This window comes from Lithobates pipiens, unplaced genomic scaffold, assembly GCF_037356315.1.
Source record: "Lithobates pipiens isolate NorthernLeopardFrog02 unplaced genomic scaffold, aLitPip1_a1.2 Scaffold_1, whole genome shotgun sequence".
Taxonomy (NCBI): domain Eukaryota; kingdom Metazoa; phylum Chordata; class Amphibia; order Anura; family Ranidae; genus Lithobates; species Lithobates pipiens.
This window is the reverse complement of record NW_027507685.1, coordinates 151075015-151096115: the sequence shown is the minus strand read 5'-3', so window position 1 is coordinate 151096115 and position 21101 is coordinate 151075015. Positions and strand designations below refer to the sequence as shown.

Sequence of the window (21101 nt, the reverse complement as noted above, 5' to 3'; positions counted from 1 at the left end):
CACTGAAGCGAGAACGCCCGCCCAACTGCAACTGCTTCCTCCCTGGTGAGAAATCCTCACTGCTGACAAGGGAGAGACACCATAGGAGGAGAGGGTTAGCCGAGTACTACTGATCGCTCACAGTCAGGTTCAATAGCTAGTGTGCAAAAGGCCAAAAGTGGATCTGACTTGACTCATGCAGGGCAAAGCAACAGGTACATTTACGGGGTGAAGTGAGGAAAGCCTACTGTATGTCAAAATTTGCAACTTACACCTGACTAAGGACTCTTTCTCCCTGCTTCTATATGACAGCACTGAGAACCTAAGTAACCAGTTGCCAAGTACCAGTTCTGTTATGCGGAAGAGGAATAAGTCACACATTGTTCTATACCTGGAAATACATACACCAGAAGGAACGGTGTCCCCTGATAGTCCACCCCATCTCAACAAAGTATACTGAGCAATCCACACTAACCCACAACCTACCTCATGTCCTCCCTATGTGTATATCACCAGGCCAGAATACTGTGACCTGGAATGGAGGCAGTGATGTCAACCAGCAAGGTAAATCCCGACACAACATACCCAGTGGTAAGGGGTGGGAGGCAGTGAGAGAGCGTGGATGGGCGAGTACACTTTGCTAGGGAGATGGGCTATCAGGAGGTATTGCCACCTTGCCATTTTATGTCACTCTTAAAATAGGGTGTTGACAGGAACTCTTTAATGTGAATAATGCTGGGGTGAGTTCCCAACATCTGTTGTCTCCTGGAAATAAACCAGAATGTAGGAATGTACAAGATAATAACAAAAGTTCAGGAATGGTATTTGGGCTAAATAATATTTTTACAAATGGCACAATACATTTACTAATGGGACCCCTTGTCTGCAGGGCTGGTTATTTAAAAGGCAAATCTTAGCCTTTAAAGAGTGTAATTTCAGGTGCACAGATCAAGCTAACTAATATTTTCATTTATTGTGGCACTTTGCTATTTTATGTTTGGTCTTTCATAGTTTTGTCCAAATTCAATTAGAGATTTTGAGAAAAGCCACTTCTAAGGGCTGAGTGCAAATTAATCTGTCTTGGTGTGATATCAACCAACAGAGAGACCATTGTTTCCCATTAGTCAGTCGTCTCATAGACTAAGACCCCTTTCACACAATCGGCCCGATCGGATTCGCCTGTCCGTTATTTCAGGCAGATCCAGCGGGCCATCCATTGACTTCTATGGGCAGGCAGATGTCAGTGGAGATTTGTCCGCTGACACCCGCCTGCCATCCGATCCGACTATTTAGTGGGGATCAGCGGAGTGATCCCTCGCTGAGCTAGGAGAGTCCATCCAATGGATCCACTTTGTGTGAAAGGGGCCTTACATTCTCAGAGGAAACAGTACAGCACAACCATTTTGATTGTGTAACAGAATATATATTTATTATAGCTGCCTTTATATGCATCTATAATTACAACCCTCAAAACACATAACTTTAAAATAAACATTGTCACTTTGTTTATAAAGGGCAAAGTAAGAAAATCTCCTGCTAGCCTACCCCGGACCTACTTGTACTCACCTTTGCAGTGATGCTCCACCATTCCTCCCTTTATCACAGCTGCTGCAAAATACAACTTTTATTGGACCTCCTCCCATGATGCAGTGCTTAGGCCTGCGCAGCCAATCCCCAGGCCTGAAACTTGTCACATGACGGAGGGAAGTGACATCCTCAACTCTGTGTAAGCTCCAAAACCATACAACATGAATCTTATGCAGTGTATTTTGTGAACACTGTGACAAAGGACAGGAGTAGAGGAATATGTTCTGCATAGAGGAGTAGAAATTGATTCAGAAAGGGGGGTTCTGTCACTTACACAAATTTTCCTTATAAAAGGTTGTAGTTGCAAAAAAACTAAGAAATACTTGCTTCGCCTGCACTGTAGAACACTGCTCTGATTCAGAGTATACAGTAGGTGGCCATACAAAGTTTTTTTTTCCATTCAGCCAGAACAGATTCTTCCATCCACACAAACAAGCTGGATGGAGGAATCCACCCAGCCAGGACATGGAAATGGCGGTTGTTGCAATACTTTCTGTTACACCGTATTTGCACAGCAGTCTTAGAAGCGCACTTTTTTTGGAAACAATACACTTTTTTTTAATAAAAAAATAAGAAAACAGTAAAGTTTTTTTTTTATATTGTAAAAGATAATTTTACGGCGAGTAAATTGATACCCAACATGTCACGCTTCAAAATTGCGCCTGCTCGTGGAATGGCGACAAATTTTTACCCTTAAAAATCTCCATAGGTTAAAAAAATTCTACAGGTTGCATGTTCTGAGTTACAGAGTTCGCTTCTGCATGTGAGCCCGGTGGGACAGGGCGTTTAAAATGTTCTTTTTTTTTCTCATTTATTTAACCTTTTATTTTTTTATTTTTACACTGTTCTTTAAAAAAAAAAAAAAAATTGTGTAAACATTTCTTGTAATAGAAAAAAAGCATGACAGGACCTCTTAAATATGAAATCTAGTGTCAAAAAGACCTTAGATCTCATATTTACTCTAAAATAAAAAATAATAAAAAGAATGTCCCCTTTAAGAGCTATGGGCGGAAGTGAAGTTTTGACGTCCCTTCCGCCTTGCAACGATATGGAGACGGGTCCCCTCACTCGTCTCATACCAAGCCAGGAGAAGGATCTGATCACCTCTACTGCCAACGACAGCTCCAGTGAGTGGCGGAGGGCACCAGAGCAGAGACCACTTTTATTTGAAAGCGGACCGCTCACTGAAGAAGTGAATACCAGAGTTATGGCAGATAACTTCTGCCATAACAACGATATTTCTCTTCAAAGTACCAATGTAAAACTGCGGTGGCTGGTCCGTAAGTGGTTACGTTTCTCCAGATAGTGACACTTCCAGGAGTGTCGATCACATGCTATGGGGGACATAGGATATTGACACTTCCAGAAGTGTCAGATTTAGAAGACACTTTAGCTGGGTTTACCCACATTGAAGTGGTGTTTGGTGGTGCAGACAGCAGGACAGATATGTATTTTTAAAGAACAGAGTTGCTTTATAGAGATCGAATTAGCAAAGTGACAGATAAGGATACATAGAAGTCACTTTCAATCAGCCGTTTCATAATCTGTTAGATAATCCAGAGAGTGATGGGTTATAGATAGGGCAAGGGACCGGAGCACAGAAGAAGAGAAGAGTTACAATCACTTAGAGCTGTACTATACCTCTTCTGATTGGAGCTTCTTATCCATCGCTGTACCTGTCTCTAAGCTTAACCTGCGCACGCCAATATTGCCTAATTAACATGCAGCCTCAAAATGCTTAGCGTTAGGCATAACTCTGTCTACTCTGTCAAGAAAACAAAACATGAGTCATAAAAGTATAGTCATCTACAATACCTAATATAAGGATAAATAAGGAAACTTACTATGCTTATACAACTATTGTACAGAAAAAAATATTCACCATCAGTATTTATGTTTTCGTTTAACAATTTTGAATGCAGAGATTGCATATTGTGCTTTTATGAACTATCTTCCATTTTGTGGTTCCCATCACAAATACACTTTATTAAGAAAATAACAACTATAAGATTCTATTGTAGAGTGTGTCACATGACAGAAAATATAATACCAAGATCATGGGACTTTTTGTCTTATCCTAACCCTTAAAGGAAAAGTACAGCCAAAGCTCATTTGGCTTTACTTCGGTGGATCACAGGAGGTGCAGTTTGTTCTGCACTCCTGTGACCCGTTTTTAGCGGACAGCGGGATGAAGACTGCTGTCAGCTGACGTCACAGAGCTGGTCCAGGCTGGCGAAAGATTGTGACCATATGGTCGGGATCCGCCCACAACCTGGACAGGCATCCAGCTCAGCCTCTCAGTGAGCCGCTGAGAGCCTGAGCCGGCCGCTCCCACCACCAAAATTATATATATTTATTTTTATCACTGCATTTTTTATATCACATGGTATTCACGCAGCAGTTTTTAAAACACATTTTTTTGGGTCAAAAATACACTTTAATGAATTAAAAAAACAAAAAAAAAAACACCCACAATATATAAACCTCAATTTTTTTGTAATATAAAATATAAAACGCTGAGTAAATAGATAGCCAACATGTCATGCTTTAACCACTTAAGGACTGGAAAGGATTTACCGACTTCCTGACCAGGCCATTTTTTGCAATACGGCACTGCAGAAAGAAAAATCCTGAGAACAGCTTGTTTCTCCTCAAGCGATATAATGACAGTGGATATGTGCTATAAACTTTTGGCGAGATGGTACGTAACCCCTCAGAGGACACATATGCTTGAGGCAGAAGGCCCCCCAACCTGCTGAAGGGGATGTGATGCCCCGGGGACGTTTGCGTATTGGTGGTGGGAATGTACAAAGATACAATCTTACTGGGGGGGGGGGGGGGATTATAGCAGTGATCCACCAAATAACGGAAGAATGATCCCTGTGAATGTTTATTTCACGATACGAGGAAAACGGTGTCTCAATATAAGAATACCTTAGTCCCATACCTTTTAAATGCAGCTAAGGGTCTGATCCTGAGTTTATGGAGAACCCAAGAAGTCCCGAATATGAAGGAGTGAGTGGGTTGTAAGAGTGGAAATGGTGAGAGCCATAGAGGAAATAATTCATACAGTAGAGGACTCACTTGAGATATACTGGAATATATGGGGAAAATGGTTTGAGTTTTAAAAATCTAAGGGCTGGAGGAATTTGTGGAGGTTTAGGAGCTTGGGGGGGGGGGGTACTTTTTTTTGGGGGGGGGGGGGGTAGGGGGGGGGGAATAGGGAGAATAATTGTATAGGATGTAAGTAATTTATGTAATAGGGAATTTAGACATAGGAATGTGACTTTTATTATGTGTATCTGTATATTTTTGTTTATACAATAAAAGAGAGAATAATCACTTACTTTCGAGTCGCCGAGTGGCTGCTCTGCTGCATTCTGAACACAGGAGGTCGGCTGCTCAGCACAGGTGCCATTTTGTACATTTTCTGAACAAATTCAAAGCATTCTCTAATTGCATGAGGTAAAGAGCATGACATCACCACCCCACCTCTCTACCTAATCCAAATCAGAGAAGGCTTTGCATCCATTCAGAAAATGCAATACCCGTGAACCCGGAAGGAAAACTGGACGAAGATTGAGATCTCGTCAGTGGTGACAACGCGCCACTGGAGGGGCTTTGTTTAAAGGTAAGTCTGTCGTAATGTGCTAGTATGCGATGCATAATTGCACATTATCTTGCAAGTTCCAATTTCCTATTGCTATTTTTAAGGTTTACTACTGCTTTAAAGGGGTTGTAAAGCTTAATTTTTTATTTTCTAAATAGGTTCCTTTAAGCTAGTGCATTGTTGGTTCACTTACCTTTCCCTTCTAAATGTTTTTTTTCCCCATTGTCTGAATTTCTCACTTTCTGTTTCTCCTCACTAAACTTCACACCATCATCCGAGCGGTGTTTAGTCAGCCAGAACAGCTTACTGAACAGCTTACTGAGGAGGAACAGGAAGCGAGAAATTCAGACTAAACAAAACAAAGAAAAATATACATTTACAAGGGAAATTGAAGGAAAAGGTAAGTGAACCAACAATGCACTAGCTTAAAGGAACCTATTTAGAAAATAAAAAACAAACCTTTACAACCCCTTTAAGGATTTGTTTCTACGCTACATAGGCAATCATGAGAAGCACTGTCAATAAACCAAAAGAATGGTGTATTTTAGTGTGTGAAAAATTTAAGGTATTATTGCAGCATTTACTTTAAAGAACAAAGCAAAAATTCACTCAGACTGGGTTCACATATGAGCCGAATGTGCCTCACAGCAGGGGTCTGGTGGGTCCTCAGTCACCATTTAAGGTCCGATTTCAGCCCGAATTTTTTTGTTTATAGCGCAAAAAATAAAAAAACTGCAGAGGTGATCAAATACCACCAAAAGAAAGCTCTATTTGTGGGAGAAAAGGGACGTCAATTTTGTTTTGGTGCAATGTCGCACGACGGCGCAATTGGCAATTAAAGCGACGTAGTGCCTTATCACAAAAAAATGACCTGGTCAGGAAGGGGGTAAAATCTTCCGGGGCTGAAGTGGCTTATTTGGAAGCAGCGGACATCTTAGTACACCCAGCTATGTATTGAATTTAAGAGTAATTTTAGCAATAAAGTGAGCGTATACTGTATAAATAAATATTGTATATAATATTGTATATTGACATCTCTGATGGTGATTTGATGTTAAAGCGGAGTTCCACCCATTTAAAAGTCAGCAGCAGCAAAAAGTGTAGCTGCTGACTTTTCATAAATCAGACACTCACCTGTCCCAGGGTCTAGCAGTGTGGGCGTACAAAGCCCCGCTCTTCTCCCCTTCCTCTCCACGGTGCTGGCATTCAAATTCTGGATGCCCAGCTGAGGCGAGCACTGCGCATGTGCGAGCTGCGCTGGGAATGACTGGGAATATTCTGGGACCTATAATGTGTCCCCGAAGATTGCAGGGAGGGAGGGGGGAGAGATAAACTTCCTTCCGGCACCGCACAGACAGGGGAGGAAGTGGGAGCTGGATGCCCGTAAAAACAGGGTACCCGCTCCTCCCCCAAAAAAATGACAGGCCAAATGTGGCACGTCAGGGGGTCAACCGCGCTTAAAGCGGAAGTTCTTTTTTTGGGTGGAACGCTGATTTAAATTTTGAAAGAAGCTGGACACAAGCAGTAGGAAGGTGGGGGGAGGCCATGTTGGTACACCCTGCACTGCTCAGCGCTAAATCTTTAGGCTTAAATTCAACATGAAAAAACCATCACAGATGTGAGCTTATATACATAAATATAGTATGTTGACTTTATTGCTAAAATTACTGTTAAAGTAAAGAAGTAGCTGGGTGTAGTAAGATGTCCGCCGTCTTCTTCGGACTAGTGTTCTGTCAGATTAGGCAATCTGCTGGTGGGTGTGCGCATGTGCAGCGGATGGAACGTCACTTCCGTAACTTAATCGGGTTGCCGATTCTGACGGAACATAGGCAGGCTTTTATTTCATGCAATGCTTTTTATGCAATAAAATGCTGCTGCCTGCTTGCATGAGCCAGAATGACAGCCTCCTGCCCTTTACAAATTATACATACTTAATTATATTAATAAAACACATTGAGATCAAACAGATCCCTTTATTGTGTATATATATCCCAAACCCGTTGGGGAAATAAAAAATTAAAAAATAAAAAAAAATAAAAAAATAAACCAACACATACCCTCAACACAAGGCTTGTTCTGTTCCTGCAACTGCACTGCAATACAATGTGTTTATTGTATGTAGCAACACTAATAAAGAATGAAACTTTGACCCAGTTCTCTCCTAGACTGTTGGTTCCTTCTTCTTGACACATTCCTCCACTGGTGGTTAACCTCTCCAAACCGCTGGGTGATAAGGTCACAAGATACAGAGACAGAGCAGAGCAAAGTGCAGCAAGTGCAATAGAAGACACGAATTGTCATCCAGACCCTTAGGCTGCAGCGTAGCGTCTTAGTGCACCTTGCACGTTTGTAGGCTGCGTTCTTGGGCTTTTTACGTTTGTTTTTTTCAGCCAATAGAGAAAACTATTATCTGTTGCATCATTTGTTGCTAGGTATTTCAGCTTTTTCATTAGCTTTTATTTCTTCTTTTATTAATTTATTCATTTATTATAATATTTTTTTGTTAGGGTAAGAGGTTTGAGTTCAGTTTAGGGTTAGGATTAGGAGTTGAAGTTAGTGTTATTATTTTATTTATTTTTATTTTATTTATTATTATATGAATAATAATAAATGTAAAATACACAAATAAATAAAAAATCATAAATAAAAATAAATTAAAGTAACGATCAATAAATAATTAACCCTTAACCACTTCAGCCCCGGACCAATTAACAGCCTAAGGACCAGAGGTCTTTTTACAATTTCGCACTGCACTGCTTTAACTGGTAATTGCGCGGTCATGCAATGCTGTACCCAAACAAAATTTGCGTCCTTTTCTTCCCACAAATAGAGCTTTCTTTTGATGCTATTTGATTGCCTCTGCGATTTTTATTTTTTGCGATATAAATGGAAAAAGACCGAAAATTTTGAGAAAAAAAATTATATTTTCTACTTTTTGTTATAAGAAAAATCGAATAAACTCAATTTTAGTCATACATTTAGGGCAAAATTTATTCAGCCACATGTCTTTAGTAAAAAAAAATGTCAATAAGCGTATATTTATTGGTTTGCGCAAAAGTTATAGCGTCTATAAACTAGAGTACATTTTCTGGAATTTACACAGCTTTTAATTTACGACTGCCTATCTCATTTTTTGAGGTGCTAAAGTGGCAGGGCAGTACAAACCCCCCCCCCAAATGACCCCATTTTGGAAAGTAGACACCCCAAGGAAGTTGTGGAGAGGCATGTTGAGCCCATTGAATATTTTTTTTTTGTCCCAAGTGATTGAATAATGACACAAGAAAAAAAAAAAAGTTTACAAAAAGTTGTCACTAAATTATATATTGCTCACACATGCCATAGTTATATGTGGAATTGCACCCCAAAATATATTCTGCTGCTTCTCCTGAGTATGAGGATATCACATATGTGGGACCTTTTGGGAGTCTAGCTGCGTACGGCCCCCCGAAAACCAATCACTGCCTTCAGGGTTTCTAAGGGTGCAAATTTTTGATTTCACTCCTCACTACCTATCACAGTTTCGAAGGCCATAAAATGCCAAAATAGCACAAAACCCCCCCAAATGACCCCATTTTGGAAAGTAGACACCCCAAGCTATTTACTGAAAGGCATGTTAAGTCCATGAAATATTTTATATTTTGCCACAAGTTGCAGGAATATTACAATTTTTTTTTTTGCACAAAGTTGTCACTAAATGATATATTGCTCACACATGCTATGGGCATAAGTCAAATTACACCCCAAAATAAATTCTGCTGCTTCTCCCGAGTACGGGGATACCACATGTGGGGAACTTTTTGGGAGCCTAGCCACGTACGGGACCCCGAAAACCAAGCACTGCCTTCCGGATTTAAATATAAAATGCTACCAAAAAAAACCGTTAGCGATCGCAGGGAATCAGGCCTGACTCTAGTGACACTAATGCAGCGATCAGAAAAATGATCGCTTAGTGACACTGGCAAAAGGGGGTGAAAGGGTTAACTAGGGGCAATCAGGGGGTTAAAACCATTATTGGGTAGTATATCGGGGTACCTAGCGCTATAAAAACCTGGCGGTGAACCTAAAAAAATAACTAGCTACCTAGCGACACTAATGCAGCGATCAGAAAAATGATCGCTTAGTGACACTGGCAAAAGGGGGTGAAAGGGTTAACTCTAGGGGCAATCGAGGGTTAAATCTTTATTGGGGGGTGGTAGGGGGCTACCCTGGACCTAACACTAACTGCCCTGACAGTTTTTACTTTTACAACTGACACTGAATGCAGTGATCAGTAAATAAATGATCAACGCAATCAGTGACACTGTGACTGGGGGGGGGGGGGGGGGGTTTGTGTACCTATGTGTACCTATGTGTTAGAGTAGTGTTTGGTGCACTTACTTTTAGTCTTCTCCTCGTAGTCCGGTCAATAAGACCGCCCCGAGGAGAATGACATCACTTCCTCCCTGCCTGTGTATACAATACACAGTGGGAGGAAGCTTCTCATTCGCCAGGAGCAATCGAGAGGGGGTGGCCAGAAACCAACGGCCATCCCCTCATCTCGGATCGCTCCTGAAGCGAACCGGACTGCCGTATCCAGCGGGAGGGGGTTTCCGATCGGACCCCCCACCCGCTGGAAGACAAGCACGTACATGTACGTGCTTGTGCCTGGACGTACATTGGCAATACGGCGGTCCTTAAGTGGTTAACTTTAACCCTTATCCCTTAAAAAAAAAATAACATCCTAACATAAAATAAATTATTATTAATGTATTTTTTTTTGCTCGCGTTTGGGTGCTTATTGTTATTTTAGTATTAATAATAATAATAAATTGATTTAATATATTTTTATGGTTAGAGGTTAATTATTATTTATTAATGTATTATTACATATTATACATTTATTTTACTTATATGATTTTTAGTTATTTGTGTATTTATTTTACATTTATTCATATATTATTACTATTTTATTTGTAAAATTTTCATTTGAGCAAAAAATCGTGACAAAATGCGTGGTAAAACACGCAACAAAACGTGCGAATATGCACGAAAGCGGCAAAAATGTCCAAATCTGCCCGATTTGAGTTAAAAAAAAAAAAAAACGCTCCCAAATTTGTTTGAGCTTCAGGCGATTTGGAGTGGAAATGTGAACCATCTCCATAGAGAATCATTGATTCTCCCCCCCACCCCCAGTGTTTTGAAGCTACAGAGTTACAAAACGCTCAGGTCTGAATGAAGGCTCCTTTCACACCAGCGGTATAGTTTACCGACCCACTGAAAAGCGATTCACAAAAGGCACTATTTACCTATTGACATTTTGTTAAAGAAAAAAAGTCTATAAAAAAAAAAAAAAACATTGTCTGAATTAGGGCCGGTTCACACAGCGGGCGATGCGAGGCGACACGACTCGCCTCGCTCCCGCAAGTCGCCCCCGTTCTGTACAATGGAACCGTTCTGAGAGGAGCGACTCGAGTCGCTCCGACTCAGAAAAAAGGTTCCTGTACTACTTCTGGGCGACTTCGGGGGCGACTTGCATTGACTTCTATACAGAAGTCCTCTGCAAGTCGCCGATGAGGTTGCCGCAGGTCGCGGCGAGGCAAGTCGGAGACGCCTCGCCACGCCTGCAGTGTGAACCGGCCCAAGTTTTTTGTTTTTTTTACCAAAAAATAAAATAAAAACAAGGACTGAAAAATTACCAAAGAAACTCAGCTCACATGTGGATTCAGCCTCTGTGTTGTAGAATGACAAATGTATCTGTTTTAAAAACAAAATCCAGAGGATGTACAGTGTGTCCCCTGTGCCTTCTACAATCACAGCCGGCTACAAGTCACACAGCCTATCTGTAACACAATACACTGGAAACATCTCCGATATTCTGCAAAGGCAAGACAGAGCCGTGACGGGAGTGAACATATGTGCCCGGAGGTCATGTTCTAGGACATCAGACTCGTCTTATTCAATGACACCAACTTCATCACACTCTGTATCTGTATCTGTATTCTGTATCAAACAGAAGGACACATGAGCAATACAATGAAGCGCTTTTATTGTAATTGTTCTAAATAACAACTTCATTTTACTCAGGGGCGTACCTAGAGCATTTGGCACCCGGGGCGGATCCTATATCTGGCACCCCCCCCCCCACCATAAAATGTAAAAACACCCACTGTGTCCCCTGCATACCTCTGCATCCATCAATATCTTTTTGTCACTACTGTGTACCCCCCCCTCTGCACAACTGCACCTCTGGACCCCTTTAAATTACACAGCACCCTGCACCTCTGGACCCCTTTACATTACACAGCACCCTGCACCTCTGGACCCCTTTACATTACACAGCACCCTGCACCTCTGGACCCCTTTACATTACACAGGACCTTGCACCTAAGGACCCCTTTACATTACACAGCACCCTGCACCTCTGCACCCCTTTACATTACACAGCCCCTCACAGCTCTGGACCCTCTGCATGTTACACAGACCCCCTACAGTGCAGACCCCCCTCCCTACCATACAGACCCCCATCTACAGTGTAGACCCCCCTACAGTACAGAATCCTCCCCTACAGTGCAGACCCTCCTACAGTACAGACCCCTCCACCCTATAGCGCAGACCCCCCCTACAGTGCAGACCCTCCTACAGTACAGACCCCTCCCCCTACAGCGCAGACCCCCCTACAGTACAGACTCCCCTACAGTACAGACTCCCCTACAGTGCCGAATCTTCCCCTACAGTACAGACCCCTTCTACAGTGCAGGACCCCCCTACAGTGCAAGACCCCCCCTACAGTGCAAGACCCCCCCTACAGTGCAAGACCCCCCCCTACAATGCAAGACCCCCCCCTACAGTGCAAGACCCCCCCCTACAGTGCAAGACCCCCCCCTACAGTGCAAGACCCCCCCTACAGTGCAGGACCCACCACAGTAAAGAACCCCCCTACAGTGGCATTGCTCAGACACAGTTCTGTAAGGAAGGACTACATTGTAACCTGCAATCACATTTTGAGTTGTTGTTGCTGATATTTACAGATTGCAAGCAGTAACAGAGTTAAGGGCACACATATACTGTCCAGGGCAGCATGCAGCTGTTCAGTCTGTGTAGGGGGTCTGCCAGTTTTCCTAATCCCTCCACAGTCTTACCAAACCTCTTGGCTCAGGTGAAATCGACACACCTGGAATTTCATCTCTGGGGAGGTGCGAGCAGCACCCGAGTGGAGTGTCACCTGTCGGCTCAGTGATCCGGGACCCGCCGCAATAATCCCCTTCTCTCTGTGGTCACGTGACTCACGTCGCGCCGTTCTGATCAGTCTCGGGCAGCGGCTGTCACTCACAGCCGAGCAGAGTGAAGCCGGCTTCACTCTGCTCGGCTGTGAGCGACAGCCGCTGCCCGAGACTGATCAGAACGGCAGCGCAACGCGACCACAGAGAGAAAGGGATTATTGCGCCGGTTCCCGGATCACTGAGGTGACACTCCACTCGAGTGCTGCTCGCACCCCCCCCCCTGCAATGCCGCCCACTGCCAGTGCCTCGGGCTCTCTCTGTGTGGGCTGTGAACCCGAGGCACGGCACTGTCTCCTCTTTAGTTGCGGAGGGGGGGGGCGCTGGCCTGACACCCCCCCCCCAAAGTGTGGCACCCGGGGCGGCTCGCCCCCCCCCGTCCCCCCACTTAGTACGCCACTGATTTTACTTTATGAGCGACTAGATTTGGGGGGGTTTTAAATCAGAATGCAAAGTGATTTTGTCATGTCTACTACAAATCAGATGATCAATGCAGGTTATAGCTGAATAAAGGAAAGCCCGTAGATGTGGTGTATCTGGATTTTGCAAAAGCATTTGACACAATTCCCCATAAACTTTTACTGTACAAAATAAGGTCCACTGGCATGGACCATAGGGTGAGTACATGGATTGAAAACTGGCTACAAGGGTGAGTTCAGAGGGTGGTGATAAATGGGGAGTACTTGGAATGGTCAGGGGTGGGTAGTGGGGTCCCCAAGAGTTCTGTGCTGGGACAAATCCTGTTTAATTTGTTCATAAATGACCTGGAGGATGGGGTAAACAGTTCAGTTCAATCTCTGTATTTGCGGACGATACTAAGCTAATGACTTCTCTGCAGGATGTGGAAACCTTGCAAAAAGATCTGAACAAATTAATGAGGTGGGCAACTACACAGCAAATGAGGTTTAATGGAGAAAAATTTAAAATAACGCATTTGGGTGGCAAAATATGAATGCAATCTATATACTGGGGGGGGGGGGGGGGGAGAACCTCTGGGGGAATCTAGGATGGAAAAGGACCTGGGGGTCCTAGTAGATGATAGGCTCAGCAATGGCATGCAAGAAAGCAAACAGAATATTGGCATGCATTAAAAAGGGGATCAACTCCAGAGATAAAACGATAATTCTACCACTCTACAAGACTCTGGTCTGGCCGCACCTAGAGTATGCTGTCCGGGGGGGGGGCGTGGCCAAGAGCGGCATGTGAGAAGACGTGCCTCACAGTGCTCCTGTCCTAGATACTTCACTGATCCTTCTCCCAGCCGGTTAAAATGCCGGAATTCGGTCCACAGCACTGCAGGAACAACTCTAGACGCTACTGATTCTTCTCCCGGACACCCTGGCAGCTATGATGACCCGCAAACAGACAGAGACCTGAGGCCCGCTCGATATCCAAGATGGCTCCGGCTTGTCCCTCTCCAGGACCTCATGAGAAGCCGACAAGCTAAAAAAGATGTGGGTAAGCCTCCTAAAACCCCCAGACTGGGAAAGATCCCCCCCCCCCCAAGGGAGGTCATGCCATACTACATGCAGCACTGGCAGGAGAGCAGAGCTCACAAGCCCCAGCTGAATCACAGGACTGAGATGGAGGAAGGGAGGGGGAGAGGAGCCCATGCAACCCACCCTGGCTGACATCCTTAGAGTGGTGCACAACTGCACAGCCTCTGTAATATGCTACAGGAACAATTTGAATGAAGCAAGAACTGGGCTTTATCCGCCATGACATCCAAAAGATTAGGGAGTGCACCACTGCAGCAAGGGGTCACATAAGAGACATAGAGGATAAAATGCCCCCCTACTCAGAGACAATCAGAACACAGCTAGGCTGGCCAGGGCAAATGAGCTCAAGTCTGATGACCTGGAAAATCGCATGAGGAGAAATAATGTGTGCATACTGGGGTTACAGGAGAAGACAGAGGGCAGGGATCCCACAGAATTTGTGGAAAATGGCTGCTGGAAGTCTTTGGGAGGGATGTTTTTACTTTGCTATATTCAGTGGAGAGGGCTCACAGAGAGCCATCCAGACCTCTCCCACCAGGCCATCCACCTCGTACCCTACTGGCCAGGCTCCTTAACTATAAGTATAACGAAATTATACGTCACCAAGCAAGGGAATGGTGCAACATTACTTTTAAAACGGGGTATGCATCTTTTTTTAGTTTTTACCCTGACTACTCAGCTGAAATACAGTGTCGCAGAGCGAGATTCGCCAAACTTAAGAAGCGGCTTCAACTGCTCCAAGCCCATATGCCATGCTGCTTCCAGCGCGACTTCACATCACAGCCAGAGGCCAAGCACACTTCTTCGAATCGGCAACAGATGCATCCATATGGAGAGATGCCAATGAACACGCCATCCGCCAGACCAGGAGGGCCGCAGTGGAGGGTGACCGACAGCCTTCTTAGGAAGAGAGATGAGCAACATGATAACCGCCTTTACCCTGTTTCCTGCACAGGTTGCCGATAGCCTAGCTGGGAGCCACAACACATTTTATCTCCCAGCGTTGTGAACAACGTGACTTGTGCGACCAATACGACTTTATTTGGAAAGCACTGATTTGTTCCCCATGAGTGGTGCCGGTTGTGCCACTCGGAGAAACCCTAAGTTTGGGTTCCCTCTTTACTTTTCTATGTAGTTCATGTCAACTAATCCGTTGTCATGTTTCTGGAACTATATAACAGTTGTCCCGTTTCTCAAAGATGCACCTATCCCTATACAGAATAGATCTGTGCCTATGCACAGTCCAAACGTCCCGCTTTCTACATGACATCCAATATCTTGTCAGGGGTATCTCCTGAGCCACCTAATTTCTAAGCATGACACGACTCTGTTGAGGGCCCCCTGGAAACTCAATGCCTTCTGATTAAACCTATGGCCTACTAGAGGAAATTAGGGGAATTCTGGGAGCGCCGTGCGGACTATCCTGATCCTTTAAGGCGTTCCTATGGGGGGGAACTCTCATTATGGAAGTTACAAACATCAGATCCAACGCGAGGGCACAGAAGGAGCAGGCGGAACACTTGGCACGCCAGCTTGAGACAAGGTTTATTGGTAGTCCTAGTGACTCAAACAGAGAATCCTGAATAGCGGCACAGGAGGCGGTGGTTCCGATTACCAGGTCAGCAGCTGACAAAAAGATTTTTCAACAGGCTTGCTTTCTATGAGGAAGGGGAACAGACGGGTCGCCTACTAGCAAAGATTGTGAAGTCTTCTCAAACTTCTCCCTCGATTGGCGCTCTTCGCACCAAACAGGGAAAGATGGTGAACACTCCTACCCTAATCATGCAGGAGCTAGTGGAGTATTACACAGATCTCTACCAGTCCAGAGCGGGAAACACGGAGGCAGAAGTTGCGGACATATTTGCAGACTGTAGAACTGCCTTGCCTCTCAGCATTCCAAAAAGCACTGTTGGACGCCCCTATCACTGTAGAGGACTTGCAGGAGGCGATCGCCCTCTCACCTAATGCTAAAGCCCTGGGGGGAGACGGCCTCCCGACTGAAATATACAAATAATACAGAGAATCCATTTTACCCCATCTCCTTAGAGTGCTCAACTCACCCAGGGCCAGCCAGAGTTTACCAGAGTCCATGACCAGAGCAAATATTGTTCTTATATTGAAGCCAGAGAAGGATCCATTGGACCCGGGATCATAAAAGGCCAATTTTCCTTTTGTAAAGCGATATTAAAATCCTAGCCAGGGTACTGGCCCTTAGGCTTAATAAGGGTATCTCCTGCATCATACACCCAGACCAATCGGGATTTATCCCCCAAAAATCCACTGCCATAAATCTCTGCAGACGTTTTCTTAATCTCCAAGCCCAGTCGGATAACACGGGAGAGAGGGCACTGCTGTCATTGCATGCCCACAAGGCTTTTGACAGCATAGAGTGGCAATACCTCTGAACAGTTTGGATTCGGGGACATGTTTCTGTCCTGGGTCAGACTGCTTTATAGCTCCCCACAGGGGGTTATAAGAGAGGCGGGTCACATTTCCCTACCCTTTAGACTCCACAGAGGGACCCGACAGGGCTTCCTTTTGTCGCCGCTCTTGTTTGTGGATGCAATCGTGCCAATGGCCACCTTGATCAGCTCTAATCCACAGGTCCAAGGCTTCAAGTATGGGGAGTTACACAAAAAAATAATGCTATATGCGGATGACACCATGCAGCTATTGGAAGATCCTTTCGACACTCCTTGAGAACAGTGATTTTCGCCACAGTACAATTCGGAAAGTACTCCGGCTTGGTGATCAACTGGTCCAAATCATCACTAATGGTACTAGACACAGAACCTGATGCCCAGGGCCCTGCTGCACTCCAAATACCGGTAACCTCAAGTTTTGAATATTAAGAGTACAGGTCACCCCGGAAATACGAGAATATATTCCCCTTAATCTGTCGCCGCTGTTGGGTCGTATTTGTGCCCGAATAAAAGTGTGGTCGAGACTAAAAATGTCCCTGGTGGGAAGAGTAAACCTTATCAAAATTATTTTCATGCCGCAGCTCCTCTATATACTACATAACACCCCTCCATAGTGATCCCCCTTAAAATATTTTGCATAATTAATTCTATTTTTAGGTCCTTCCTGTGGCAGGACAAACCTCCCAGATTCAGGCTGGAACAATTGCAGAAACCTAAATACGCGGGAGGTCTGGCTTTGCCCAACCCGTGGCTTTATTATATCGCTGCCCAGTTGCAGCATGTGGCCCGAGCCCTCGCCATGCTGGATGGGGAGGTGGAGAGCCACCATGCAACAGACCCTATCAAAACCCACATGTGCCACGAAATGGGGGTTCCAGATATAGCGGAGGGTTTGGCGGCTTTGGTTTAAAAAAAAAAAAAAAAAAAAAACACTAATAGAAGATTCCCCACATTTGCTCTGGTCCAGAAAATATGGAACAAGGTCAGACAGTTACAGGCGGTGGATGGTTTTACTAAATACAGCCCAATATGGGACAATGGGTACTACCCAGATCTGCAATCACTGATGTGTGGGGATCGGTGGAGGAAACACGGAGTCACACCCCTGCACCACATTTACATGGCAGGCAAATTGAGCACCTTTCCTAATCTGCTGGAGCAATTTTGGCTCCTACAGATGATGCACTTTTATTATCTCCAGTTGCAACACTCTATCAGGGCGCAATCCAGCGGAACTCCTTGGATCTCATCCCCAACCCCCATATTTCACTATATGGAGGAGATGATCAGTTTTAGAGGCTTTATTTCTAACGGTTACTCAATGATACGCAGGGTATTCTTGACGGGATTCCCTTTAAGGAAGTGGGAGAATGATGTGGGTGCCCTCGAGGGGAACAGTGGGAGGAGGCGCTTCAGGTGGTACAAATGTCTTCCCTCAATGAAGCACTGCGTCTGTCACAGCTGTATATCATCCGGAGGGTACACTATAAGCCTGCCAGGCTGGCTAGGATGGGGAGTGAGACCAAACTCTGATTGTCCAAGGTGTGCGAGAGACCATGGAGACTTAATTCATATCCTGTAGCGCTGCCCCAAGCTCCACCTATATTGGACAGGGGTCCTAAATACCATCAACAAAGCCTTTTCAGTTACTATCCTGGCTGACCCCAGACCATGCATTCTGGGCATCCTAGACGACCTCCCCATGGAGGACAATTTTAAACCGCCTATTGCAAGAGCCCTATTTCAGACTTGCCTGCTCATCCTTCGGCGATGGAAGGCGACTGACCACCCACATTCAGGGAATGGATTAACCAGGTGGGGGACAAGCTCCAGCTAGAAAAGTTTATCTGTCAACTCAGGGGACGCCACGGCTAATTTGAAGTGCAGTGGTCACCCTGGCTGAGCTCCCCGGGCTTATCCCTGGTGGACCTCATACACTACTACTGTGTTCAGTCAACAGCGAGAGGATTAAAACCAGGTTTCACCGATAGAAGATGGCCAGTGCAGCATGTCATATAGGTTGTTGAGTGATAAACAAATGCATGTTGAAGCTACCACGCCCTGGGGCTGAGGTGTATAGAGATAAGATAAAGTGTATGTATACCGTGACTTGTTGAAACTGGAATCTGACATGATTGTAACTTTTGTTCTTTAATAAACTTTTTTTTCTGAGAAAAAAAAAAAAAGTGTTCTGTCCAGTTCTGGGCACCAGTCCTCAGGAAGGATGTACTGGAAATGGAGCGAGTACAGAAAAGGGCAACAAAGCTAATAAAGTCTGGAGGATATTAGTTATGAGAAAAGGTTGCGAGCACTGAACTTATTCTCTCTGGAGAAGAGACACTTGAGAGGGGATATGATTTCAATATATAAATACCATACTGGTGACCCCACAATAGGCATAAAACTTTTTCGCAGAAGGGACAAGACTCGTAGCAATTCATTAAAATTAGAAGAAAAGAGGTTTAACCTTAAACTACGTAGAGGGTTCTTTACTGTAAGAGCGGCAAGGATGTGGAGTTCCCTTCCACGGTGGTCTCAGTGGGGAGCATCGATAGTGTCAAGAAACTATTAGATAAGCACCTGAACGACCACAACATACAGGGATATACAATGTAATACTGACATAAAATCACACACATAGGTTAGAGTTGATGGACTTTTTTGTCTTTTTTCAACCTCACCTACTATGTAACTAAAAGCTAAACGTTTTTCCATATTGGATGTCAGGTTTTTATTGCTGTGTGTGACCCCCCTTAGGCCCCTTTCACACATGCGGACGATATGTCCGTATTTCATCCATCCGTTTGCGGATGAAATACGGACATACATTCATCCCTATGGGATAGCGGGTGTCTGCGGATGAGCATCCGCAGACACCCGATTTCGTCCGCCTCCGCAACAGTCCGATTCTGCAGACGGAGGAAAATCCTATTTTTCTATCCGTCTGCAGAGCGGATCGGACGAACGCGGACAGACGGTCCGTGCTCGTCCGATCCCCATAGAGGAGAGCGGAGAGCTGGCAGGACGGTCTCCGCACAGTGTGCGGAGACCGCCCTGTCCGCAGCCAGCTCAGCGGGGACAACGGAGCGATCCCCGCTGAGCGAGCGGATCTTCACGGGGCGGATCATTACTGATCCGCCCCGTGTGAAAGAGGCCTTAGAGAGATTCACCCTCTCCATTTGTCCTGTTTACCATTATCATTGAAAGTGAAAGAAAATAGAAAAATTTGGTTTGTCCCAGAAAAGTAATAGAGGAGAAATCTTCCAAACGGGGACACCAGTTCTGGTGACCTGGGAGTCCCCAAAGAATGCTTTTCATTTGTAGGGATTTCCTCTCACTTCCCGTTTTGGCTATGTGACAGAAGTGAAGGCAAATCTCCCCAATGACAAAGTTGTCTTCTTTTTTTTTGGTGGAAGAAGGATATTTGTATATGTATATGATTTTTAATACTATTTTCATACAATATTTGACATTTATAAAGATATTTTGTATTTACTTAATTGAACGTAGTTGTTTTTGATACGCCACATGTGTCCTGTGAAAGCAGCTTCCCTTTGACTGGTATTCTAGTCATCTTTTTTCTTTTGTATTAATAAATCTCCTGTAGGGAGTGCACTGGATATCATGTCATAAAAAAAAAAAAAAAATACCAAATGGTTTTTATGAGTAAAATACCTCACGTTTTTATGAAATAACTGCTTTATTTTAGCAGCGTTTTTTGGTGAATTGAAAAAAAAAAGTTATTTTAACTCAGATTTTAAGAGGAAAATAACTCTTTGTGCATTGAGCCGCCTGTGAGGAGTGTCTCAGTAATGTTTTATTGTTGTCTGGCAAAAAAAAAAACAAATGTCACTGTGATATGAGAGAAAATTTCACTGAGGCTAAGGTTCATCCATGAGAAATGCCCACAAAATCCTGACCCACAGGCAAAATGCGCTGCTCTTTACCAGACTAAGTGGAAGGTGCCATTAATTCTGTGGCACCATGCAACTTTAAAAAAAAAAAAAAAAAAAAAAAAGTTTCTTTCACTGCATTTCTCACAGGTACAACAGCTCATTCAAATGAGTGGGCTGGTGTCTGTAACGTGCTGCACATATTGGTCCAGATTGCAAAAGAATACCTGACAGAGGTTCTAATCTTTCCACACTATCTCCAAAATAAAAAAATTGGGCTGGAGTTGCACTTTAATGCTTTTAAAGCCGAGTTCCACCCAGAAAGGGAACTTCCGCTGATCTTATTCCTCCCCTCCTCCGGTGTCACATTTGGCACCTTTCAGGGGGGAGGGGGGAGCGGGTACCTGTCAAATCCAGGTATTTTCTCCCACATTCGGCGAAATGCACATTGTGCAGAGAATGACGCTATGTCCAGCCCCTCCTCCTTCCGCCCCACTGTCTTCTGGGAGAAACACAGGTCCCAGAAGACAGCAGGGACCATTCAGAACGTGCAGCACGACTCGCGCATGCGCAGTAGGGAACTTGGAGTGAATCCAAAAGTCTTCACTGCCTATTGGGAAAACCGCTCGACTGTATGCTGTTCCAACGGACCAAAAATGACGCATGTTCTGAAGCAAGTACGAGACAGAAGCTAATAGCTACTGGCTATGGAACTTCCTTTTTCTAGTCCTGTCGTACGTGATGTACGTCACCATGTTCTTAACGATCGGAAAAGCAGAACTCCATCAGAAAAACCTTCGGAGCTTATTCCAACGGGAAAACCGGTCGCGTGTATGCTGCATTACCAGGAATGG

The 21101-nt window shown here is 44.4% G+C and overlaps 1 protein-coding gene across 3 annotated transcripts in view; it reads right to left on the bottom strand.

The window, feature by feature from the left end:
* Positions 1–21101, bottom strand: part of CRAT (carnitine O-acetyltransferase) — an 82250-nt gene that overhangs the window by 57237 nt on the left and 3912 nt on the right. The window contains exon 2 of one of the 3 annotated variants that reach the window (XM_077478490.1): positions 3208–3331. The exons of 1 other annotated variant lie outside the window; for it this stretch is intronic. In XM_077478490.1, coding sequence (XP_077334616.1) covers positions 3208–3234 — 27 coding nt within the window. In that variant the 5' untranslated portion in view covers positions 3235–3331. The remainder of the gene's footprint in view (positions 1–3207; positions 3332–21101) is intronic. One more of the 3 variants, XM_077478496.1, reaches the window with a different exon arrangement.